The following is a 10,815-nucleotide window of genomic DNA, read 5'->3' as shown; positions in this document are numbered from 1 at the left end:
TTTCCCATGATTGTGATTCCTTCTGAACCAGACTGAGAGACCATTTAAAGGCTCAGGAACCCTTTGCAGGTGTTATGGCTTAATTAGATGATCAAAGTGGGACACTGAGTCTAGAATATTGCACCTTTTCACAATATTCTAATTTTCTGAGATTGTGGATTTGGAGTTTTCATGAGCTGTAAGCCATAATCATCACAATTATGACAAATCACGGCTTGAACTGTCTTGCTTTGCATGTAATGAGTCTCTCTCATATATTAGTTTCACCTTTTAAGTTGCATTAGTGAAATAAATTAACTTTTGCACGATATTCAAATTTTTTGAGTTTCACCTGTATAGTTTAGAGGATAGAAGGAAGTGACTTGATATAAACTTTCAAATATATGAAGGGACTTAATAAAATAGAAGCTGAAAACATTTTTCACAAAAAGATAAATGCCAAAACAAGGTCACAATCTAAAGTTAGAGGGTAGCAGATTCAGGAGAAATTTGAGGAAGCATTTTTTTTTTACAGAAAGGGTGGTGGATTCATGGAATAAACCTCAATTTGAGGTGTTAAACACAAAGACTGTAAAGGAATTCAAAAATGCCTGGGACATGCATAAGGCTATCCTAAGGAAAAAGTAACATGTAATATGGGTAGACTTGATGGTCCTTTTTGGTTCTTATCTACCGTCAATTTCTATGTTTAGATAGCATGGGGTTGTCACATGAGCCTCTAGATATCATATGGCTGTCACATAACCCACTAGCTATCATATGGTTGTCACATGAGCCTCTAGATAGCATAGGTTTGTTGCATGACCTTCTAGATACCATAGAGGTTTCACATGACCCTCTAGATATAGGGTTGTGAGATGAGCCTCTAGATATTATATGTCTGTCACATAACTGTCTAGCTATCATAGGGTTATCACATGACCGTCTAGATATCATGGGGTTGTCACATGAGCCTCTACATATCATATGGCTGTCACATAACCCACTAGCTATCATATGGTTGTCACACGAGCCTCTAGATAGCATAGGCTTGTTGCATGACCTTCTAGATACCATAGAGGTTTCACATGACCCTCTACATATAGGGTTGTCACATGAGCCTCTAGATATTATATGTCTGTCACATAACGGTCTAGCTATCATAGGGTTATCACATGACCGTCTAGATATCATGGGGTTGTCACATGAGCCTCTAGATATCATATGGCTGTCACATAACCCACTAGCTATCATATGGTTGTCACATGAGCCTCTAGATAGCATAGGCTTGTTGCATGACCTTCTAGATACCATAGAGGTTTCACATGACCCTCTACATATAGGGTTGTCACATGAGCCTCTAGATATTATATGTCTGTCACATAACTGTCTAGCTATCATAGGGTTATCACATGACCGTCTAGATATCATGGGGTTGTCCCATGAGACTCTAGATATCATAGGGTTGTCACATGAGCCTCTAGATATTATATGTCTGTCACATAACTGTCTGGCTATCATAGGGTTATCACATGACCATCTAGATATCATGGGGTTGTCCCATGAGCCTCTAGATATCATAGGGTTGTTACATGACCTAGATACCATAGGATTGTCACATGAGCCTCAAGATATTAGAGTTGTCTGTCACATGGCCAATTTTTTAAGTTTTAGTGTTAGTATAGGTTTTTTTTTTAATTTAGGCGGCTTTTGTTTTTTAAATGGGACTAGTTTAAGTATAGGCCTAATTGTTTGGGTTCTCTTATTTTTTACAGTGTTTTCTGCGCTAAAGTGTTTGTTTTTTGTAATGTTAGTGTTTTTTTTAGTTTTGCTAACTTAGATGGGGTTAGGTTGGGTGATTGAGGTAGTTAGCTGTAGTGTAGGGGAAGAGTAGCGTATAGAATTGAACTTTTTTTTTTTTGCATGGTTTTTATTATTTTAAACAATGTATAATTAAAACAGATATGAAACCCAAACCGTTTTCTTTTGTGATCCGGACAGAACACACTAATTTTTTTTTAAAAAAGTTTCCAACTTACTTCTATTGTCATATTCGCTTTGTTCCCATGATATTCTGTGTTAAAGAGATACCTAGGTAGGTGTCTGAAGCACGACATGACAGGAAACAGTGCTGCCATATAGTGCTCTTGCAAATAGAAAACATTCTTGCAAAACTGCTGCCATATAGTGCTCCAGAAATGGGCCGGTGTTCTGTTAAGGGACCGAACTTTTCAAAAAAATCGAACCTTGTCACTTCCTGTGACGTTACATCAGCTGTTGTATACATTTTGCCCCTAATGCGCATGCGTGCCAGCATCATCACATACCTGGCCGCATACGTCACTGTGAAACTATTTAGACTTGTGAAATTGAGAAGCGTTTCTATAGAGCATGCGTGGGATTTTCTATCACAAATGGGGGGTGTTTATGGAACGCTGTTTATTGGTCCCTGCATGACAAACAGCCAAATATGTGAATTATGGTGTAAAACCGATATAAATATAAAGATAAAAAATACGATATTGCAAAATGGATCTTCCAACACAAGTAGTGGCGATAGTCGAGTGGCTGTTTGTCATGCAGGGACCAATAAACAGAGTTCCATAAACCCCCCCCATTTGTGATAGAAAATTCTCACTGAAATTATTTACAAACAGCTTGTGCAATTATGGCACAAATGGTTGTAAAATGATTCTCTGGGAGCCCCTTTGTTCAGAAATAGCAGACATTTAATATGGCTTTGCTTTTTGGTAATTAGAAGGCTGCTAAATGCGCACCACACTTGTATTATGCCCAACAGTGAAGGGGTTAATTAGGAAGCGTGCAGTTTTAATTTTAGCTTTAATGTAGAGATCAGTCTCCCACCTGACACATCCCAAACCTGATCCCTCACAAACAGCTCTATTCCCGCCCCCATACCACAATTGTCACCACCATCCTAAGTACTGGCAGAAAGTCTGTAAGTACTAAAAATATATAAATAGTTTCTGCAGTGTAGGTTCCTACCTAAAACCCCCCCCCCAACCTCCACGATCCCCCCCCTTCCTATTTGTAACCATTTTAGGTACTGGCAGCTGCTTGCCAGTACCCAGTTTCTTAACAAATTTGCTAATTTTTTTAAATTATTTTTATTTTATTTTTCTGTAGTGTAGCTGCCCCACCTCAATATCCTACCCCCCTCCCAGATCACATTCTAAACAATTATTTCCCCCTCCCTCAGGTACAGGCACCCTAAACCCCCCTCGCATGCTCCCGCCCCCCTTCCCGGAACAACGGTCGGAACTAGTATTGGGTTGCAGCGATGCCTCAATATCGAGGCATCACTGCAATACCTTGAAAGCGGCTGAAACCGCTTGAAACCCCAGAGGACATGTCAGGCACGTCCTTGGTGCTTAAGGGCATTTTTTTTTTGTAGGACGTGCCTGAAATGTCCTCGGTTGTGAAGGGGTTAAAATATTTTTTTGAAAAACAAAACTAAAAAAATTAAAAAAAAAAAAAACCACGTTTAAAATCTATACAATACTTAAATTAATATGCATTCAAACATATATAAAATGTATAAAAATAGCTCCTGTATTTTTAATAGGAAGGATTTTTTTTATCTTTATTAGATAGGTGTAGCAAAGATATGATGTAGGTGTTCTGTGGGAGTAACCTGCATTTTAATTGTGATACATCTCAAGAAGTGCGATATATTTCAAAGCACCTCTGTAGTTTAGGTATAGGGTTTCAGCCATATTTGTCTCACCACCTTTTCAGTGAGGCAGGTTTAGTAACAGTTAGGTTAGGTATGTATTATTTGTTACTACACAGAAAATGTGTCCGCCTCAGCTTGAGAAATCGCCCCCTGTATGTAACTTAACTCAGGCAGGTAATTATTTTATACTGACTGTGTGTGGGAGGGGTTAATGGGGAGGAGGGAGTACTGCAGAAGACACCACCAGGTATACTCTGCCCCAAGCATAGCTTATGTCATGGACTATATACAGTCATGTGATGTAAGAGCACATTAAACCTGGGTAAAATAATCTTTGTTATTTATTGTATAAAAACATACTAGAACAAGAGGTTATGTTAGATTTAGAATTGGTTTGTGAAATAAATAGGTATATGAAGCAGCATAGAAATGGCAGGGGAAAAGTATAAACAAAAAGTGCCCTTGACAATGTAAAAACACAGTGATCATAAATTAAATTGAGCATTTCACAGTCATACAGTCTACAGATAAACTACAGTTCAGTGTCAAATGTTTAACTTTTTGTCCCAGCACAAAATTAGCCCTAATGTTGTTGCATCTGCACGATCATGTAGGTAAGTCCCTTAGTTTTCCTGCAACAAAAAGTAATAAAAATACTGCACAATTAAAGGGACAGTCTAGTCCAAAATAAACAATAATGATTCAGATAGGGCATGTAATTTTAAACAATTTTCCAATTTAGCTTTGTTCTCTTGGTATTCTTAGTTGAAAGCTTAACCTAGGAGGTTCATATGCTAATTTCTTAGACCTTGAAGGCCACCTCTTTTCAGAATGCATTTTAACAGTTTTTCACCACTAGAGGGTGTTAGTTCATGTGTTTCATATAGATAACTTCACGTGCATGAGCACAGTGTTATCTGGGAGCAGGCACTGCTTGGCTAAACTGCAAGTCTGTCAAAAGAACTGAAATAAAGGGGCAGTTTGCAGAGGCTTAGATACAAGATAATCACAGAGGTTAAAAGTATATTAATATAACTGTGTTGGTTATGCAAAACTGGGTAATGGCTAATAAAGGGTTTATCTATCTTTTAAAACAATAACAATTCTGGTGTAGACTGTCCCTTTAAATTTAAACTTATTTAAAAGTGACAGTCAACACCAGAATTTTTGTATAATAAGATAGATAATCCCTTTATTACCCATTCCCCAGTTTTGCATAACCAACACAGTTATATTAATACACATTTTTCCTCTGTGATTAACTTGTATCTAAGCATCTTCTGACAGCCCCCTGACCACATGACATTTTATTTATTATCTATCGATTTGCATTTTAGCCAATTAGTGCAGTGTCTACCACAAGCCATGGGCGTAATCACAATGTTATCTATATGGCTGACATGAACTAGCTCTCCCCTGCTGTGAAAAGCAAATAAAAAAGCATGTGATAAGATACGGCTTTCAAGGGCTTAAAAATTATCATGAGCCTAACTAGGTTTAGCTTTCAACTAAGAATACCAAGAGAACAAAGCAAAATTGGTGATAAAAGTAAATTGGAAAGTTGCTAAAAATGACATGCCCTATTTGAAACATGAACGTTTTTTTTTTAACTTGACTGTCACTTTAAATTGCTTTTTCACACTAACCACAGTTGTACTTATTTTATTGAAAGACTGGACCAAGCAGATCTGTCTAAGATATGATACAACATTATGTTGACAACACAGAAGGCAGGTAGGTGTTTGCACTAGTACCTACAGCTGTGAGATCACGTCATCTAATGCAAAAAAAATTGTACGTAGTTTGTTTATTTTCTGGGGTACACAAATATACATGTCTGTCATGATCACACAGATCCACATCACAGTTTGGGAAGAGAACCTGGTGGTGCAAGAACAATTCCAAACACATAGAAGAGTCCAACAAGCAGATTCAGTTTGGCCGTCCTCTGGGGAATTTTGCTGAAATTTTGGCTCCGGAACTGTCTCTCCAGTGAAAAAGCCAGAGGGACCGTGAGCAGGGGGAGGGCCATACTGATAGAGTACCGCGTTGCCAGGATGCTAAAGATCACATAAGGAAGAAATACAAGTAGGTTGTACAGAATATAAGACAGCACTGGGCCTATGAGGATGGCAAGGGTGACTATCCCAGCCTGGCGATCTGACTCAATATCCCTGGTATTGTTGCTGTGCAGGATTGCCTCTGTGCTGAGGGCAAGTGGAACAGCATATAGGAGAGGGGTGACTGCAAGGTACCCGACCTGCACTGCGTGTGCGAACATCACAGACAGGGGACCAAATGTAATCAGTATTACAAGATCCCCCAATGCCACATACTTAAATCCGATACCTGTAAACAAAGAACAGAGAATTAAAGAAGTGGAATAAAGCAGAAGGAAACCTTTATTATGAGGACAGCACTGTCATTTGCTTTTATATATAGAAGAGAAATTAGAAACAATTTAGATATTTAGTTTTGGTTAAAGGGTTCACTCCTAGGCAGCATAGTTTGTGTGAAACAGCAGTGTGCACATCATATTGTTTTCTGAGAAGATTTAAACCCTCTTTCTGCTGTTAGGACATTCCATGCCATCCTAACAGTGCTGGGCTTTATCGCCATTAGCACAGCATAGAACATTCTACCTTATATGGCGTCCTGCAATCAAGAATCAGACTGGGGGGGGGCGTGTCTAGCAGTGTAGGCAGTCCCCCATGATCTGATGCTGGCCTTGAAATCACGTGATCGCATCGATGATCTCATAATTTCATTTAACAGCAAGTGCACTCAGAGGATGACGTACTACCATGCGCTATAATTGCAGGCTGGACCTTTAGACTCTTCCAGCAGAATGATATCATTCTGCAATCTTCTTAATCTATACTGTCCGTAATACATCAATCTATAGATATCAAGTGTGTATCAATTATAAATGTTACATTTATTAAAAACAGCAACGCATTTCTCAGGCTTATAAAATCATTTATACACTTGTTCTTTAAATAAAAATCTTCTCCTCTTTACAATAATGGCTGTAATTGTTAAAACTTGTGTGGTGCCCGAATCGAAGCAACCTAGAGGGTGGGATTATATATGGTAATTTACTACCATATCCTACCTTATGTTAGGACGGCATGGAACATTCTAAAGGTGTTAAAGGGATATTAAACCAACATTTTTCTTTCACGATTCAGTACATGCAAATTTAAGCAATTTACTAATTTAATCCAATTATTTTTTTTTTCGTTCTCTTGGTATCTTTATTTGAAAAAGCAGGAATGTAAGATTAGGAGCTTGTACATTTTTGGTATTCCTGCTTTTTCAAATAAAGATACCAAGAGAATGAAGAACATTTGATAATTGGTGTGAATTAAAAAGTTGCTTAAAATGGCTGCCCTATCTGAATCATGAAAGAACAAATTTGGGTTTCATATCTCTAAGTGGTTAAGGATTTTTAATCTGTACTTGGCCATGTGGTGCTTGTGTTTTACTGCTTATAATTGGTTGGTTCAGTACCGTCTCCATCCTCCCCTATGCAAACAAGCAGTACTGCATGATAAAGCATTGATAAGGGATTATCTACTATATCTACTACCTTACATTTTTTTTTGTTTAAATCTGTTTATATTATTTATTACCAAAACAACCAAGTCCTCGCACACTGAAGGGTAGGTCTGGGTAAAGAAACAATGCCGCCACTCCTTGCTTGAAATAAAGGGTCATTGAGAAAGTGAATACCTACGAAACGCGTTTGACCTATCTTCTGACGGCTTGTTTTGCCTTTTAGTGTTTTCTAATAAAGAAGCTTTTTATTTCAAGCAAGGAGTGGCGGCATTGTTTCTTTACCCAGACCTACCCTTCAGTGTGCGAGGACTTGGTCGTTTTGGATTCATGCTTTCATTGGGGACTAGATGAAGTTCCCTGTTCATCCTATGCACCTGACCGGACGGGAACCAATCCTGTTGTTGCAGCTCCCGAGGGGAGCGCTGAGGAGACACTGAGTGGTGTTGCAGAGACATTGGATATTTAGCGCGGCACACAAGGAGAGTGAGACCGTACGCATGGAGGATATATTATTTATTACTAATATTATTTCATACAAGGACAGTACAAACAATAATGGACAAAAGGTATATATTATTTTTTTAAAAAACAATATCAAGATGTACAGTTATTTGTAAATAGATATTTTCATACAGATTTATAAGTATTTTTTTATTACTGCGTAAAAGCATTTGTGTGCCTTTCTGATCTGGCATTCATAGTTCACATTTATATTGTGCACTTCTTTGGGAGGTCACTGCTCCCAGGTGCGCATGTGTTCACACCTGTGTTCTTCTGAAGGCACAAACAAGATTACCACTTCATTATATGGAAATGTGGTGGAGGGTTTACATGAAAAGACTCACAGAATTGATGGGATTAAAAGCGTTTGCAGGTAAACATACTAATATATATTATAAAGTTGCAGGATAATCTCATGTTCTTTTGTGGCCCTTTAAATAGCTGTATACCCGACCTTGCGGTCTTCACTCTGTTTTGTTTCTTAAAAGGACCAGTCAACACAGAAGATTTGCATAATCACCAAATGCAAGATAACAAGACAATGCAATAGCACTTAGTCTAAACTTCAAATGAATAGTATATTTTTTTCTGACAATTTTAAAAGTTATGTCTTTTTCCACTCCCCTTGTACCATGACAGCCATCAGTCAGTCAATCACAAATGTATACACGTACCATGTGACAGCCATCAGCCAATCACAAATGCATATACGCTTATTCTGTGAATTCTTGCACATGCCCAGTAGGAGCTTGTGACTCAAAAAGTTTAAATATAAAAAGACTGTGCACTTTTTTTAATGGAAGTAAATTGGAAAGTTGTTTAAAATAGCATGCTCTATCTGAATAATGAAAGTTTAATTTTTACTTGAGTATCCCTTTAACCAACTGAAGTAATAGTGACGCACTTGCCAGTGCAACTTGTTTGATCTATTATAAGCTAATGTTACAGACATACAGCAATAATGGCTGACTTACCTCCGGTATAGAGAAATGAACTGGACAGACCTCCAAAGTATATCAGAGCCAAGTGCTCTAGCTTAAGTTTGCACAGAAAATAGAGAAAGCCGGCACATACACAGCCCAGAGTGTAGAGAAAAACACCGAATCGCACCACATCCTGCGGCTCCAGGATCTGGTCAACTAGAGTCCGGTCGTCACTCTTCTTGTGATCTATTCCTTTGGAAAAGTCATAGTAAGTGTTCACCAAGTTTCCTGCCCCATGAACAGCGAGCACTGTTACGGCACAGACAACAAAAATAAGGATGTCAAGTGAGCCCTGAGAGCGGTAAGCAAGGGCACTGCCCAGAACTACAGGGGTAAGTGAGGCACTGAAACTCCAGGGCCGGAGGGCCAGGACATAGGTTGCACATTTCTTTTTCCAGCTCCGGCTTTTTGAAGGGGTTTTGTCCATCAGCGGCTGGCCTGGCCCATTAGTGAATGCATCTAGACCCCCAGTGAGTGGTGCCAACCCTGCACCATTAGAGTGTTCTGTGTTTATGCTTATTTTGTTCACATTGTCATCTGGCTTCATGATAAAAGATCAACGTAGACAAGGAGCCTCCACAGAATAGGATTCTTTGCATCTGCATAAATGGGTATCATAGGTAACTGAAAATGAAAGTTGACCACGTTTATAAAGATTACAGACAGCAATATATAATTTGAAAAACAATTGCATATAAAACGGGTGTACAGTATAATAACTGGTTTATAGTACAATAAAAACTTGTACAGTACAATCTAATTGGTGTACAGTAGTGGGAACAGTGTTTTACAATTAACACAGGCAAATGGTAAAAAAAGTTATGAAAAGAGGGAACAATTACAAATACAGTATAGTAATCCCTTGGTCACTTGACTGATCTGCAATACATGGTTATGCTATGTAGAGCACTGCCTATTACAGTTTTTCCTATAAATTAATGGAGATATTTCATTATTTATTGCACCTGTTTTTCCTGTAATTTAAATCTGAAAATAGTTTTTTCCACCCCTTTCCCCTCAAGAGCATTCTGTCTAATTGATACTTGACCCTGCTACATGCTTTACAGTGATTGCTTGATATGTGCAGGAGCTCATTTATACATGTCCCTCTTATCAAGAATGCAAAGGTAATATCATCATGGAAACGGTGTTACCTGCGCAAACTTTAAAGGACGTGATTTTTTTTTTCCCCTTCATGATTCAGATAGAGCATACAATAATAAAACAATATTCCAATTTAGTTAGTTATAGTATCTAATTTGTTTAGTGCTTTTGGTATCCTTTGTTGAAAAGCATACCTAGGTTGAATAAGGTTGGAGTTAGCTGCTGATTTGAGGCTCCACATATATGACTCTTAATTGACTAACAATTATGATCAGCTAGCTCACACAGAGATGTCCCAAACCCGGGGTCTTTACAACCGTTATCCATCACGTGATGGGTCACTGTCACACGCACAGGGGACGTTATACACAGTGATATCAAGGATTCATGGCCAGGTGCCCGCACAAAAATGCTGACACAGTGACCGGTAACCACCGGTTTACTCACCTACACCCTCCCGACGTGTCCTCTGGGCGTCGCCATCTTGTTGTGTGTAAACAGAAATCCCTTCCTCCAGGGTACAGCAGCACTCACCTCTAGTTCCGATGGTTATTTGCCCCATCAGCTAATTCTTTTTTAGCCAATGTACAGCGCAAGATATCCTTCCGCGCACTATTTAATGAGCTGGCTCAGTCACTGGCTTTATCTTTATTTCACAGTAAATAAAATACAATGTTATCGCACTGCTGGTGGCGTTTTCCTTAATAATTCTGTGCTTACATGACATGATATTCCTGCGTACATCAGGGTTACATTATAGTAACATACTGTATACTTATTACTACTAGGTCTGTAGTCTGTTACCCGCGATGGCAACATTGTTATACTTTTTATGAGAGGTAATACACACAACTATCTATATCCCACCCTACTGTACCAGGTAAATCATTTACACTATATATATTCATGCATATACCCTACTGTACCAGGTAACTTATGTACACTATTATATATAAAATGTGCACATATCCCACTGTATCAGGTAACTCA

General features: G+C 38.5%; 1 protein-coding gene across 1 annotated transcript; it reads right to left on the bottom strand.

Annotated features, from left to right (window-relative positions):
* Window positions 1-3,999: 3,999 nt before the first annotated feature.
* Window positions 4,000-10,452, bottom strand: UBIAD1 (UbiA prenyltransferase domain containing 1). Its single transcript, XM_053690066.1, has 3 exons — window positions 10,273-10,452; window positions 8,713-9,345; window positions 4,000-6,025 (listed from the first exon to the last, which is right to left on the bottom strand). The coding sequence occupies exons 2-3, from the start codon at window positions 9,266-9,268 to the stop codon at window positions 5,538-5,540; spliced, it is 1,044 nt and encodes a 347-aa protein (XP_053546041.1). The 5' UTR covers window positions 9,269-9,345; window positions 10,273-10,452; the 3' UTR covers window positions 4,000-5,537.
* Window positions 10,453-10,815: the final 363 nt, after the last annotated feature.

The sequence above is a fragment of the Bombina bombina genome, chromosome 8 (genome assembly GCF_027579735.1).
Source record: "Bombina bombina isolate aBomBom1 chromosome 8, aBomBom1.pri, whole genome shotgun sequence".
Lineage (NCBI taxonomy): Eukaryota > Metazoa > Chordata > Amphibia > Anura > Bombinatoridae > Bombina > Bombina bombina.
The sequence above is the reverse complement of the archived record's forward strand: the minus strand, read 5'-3'. Positions and strand labels throughout refer to the sequence as shown.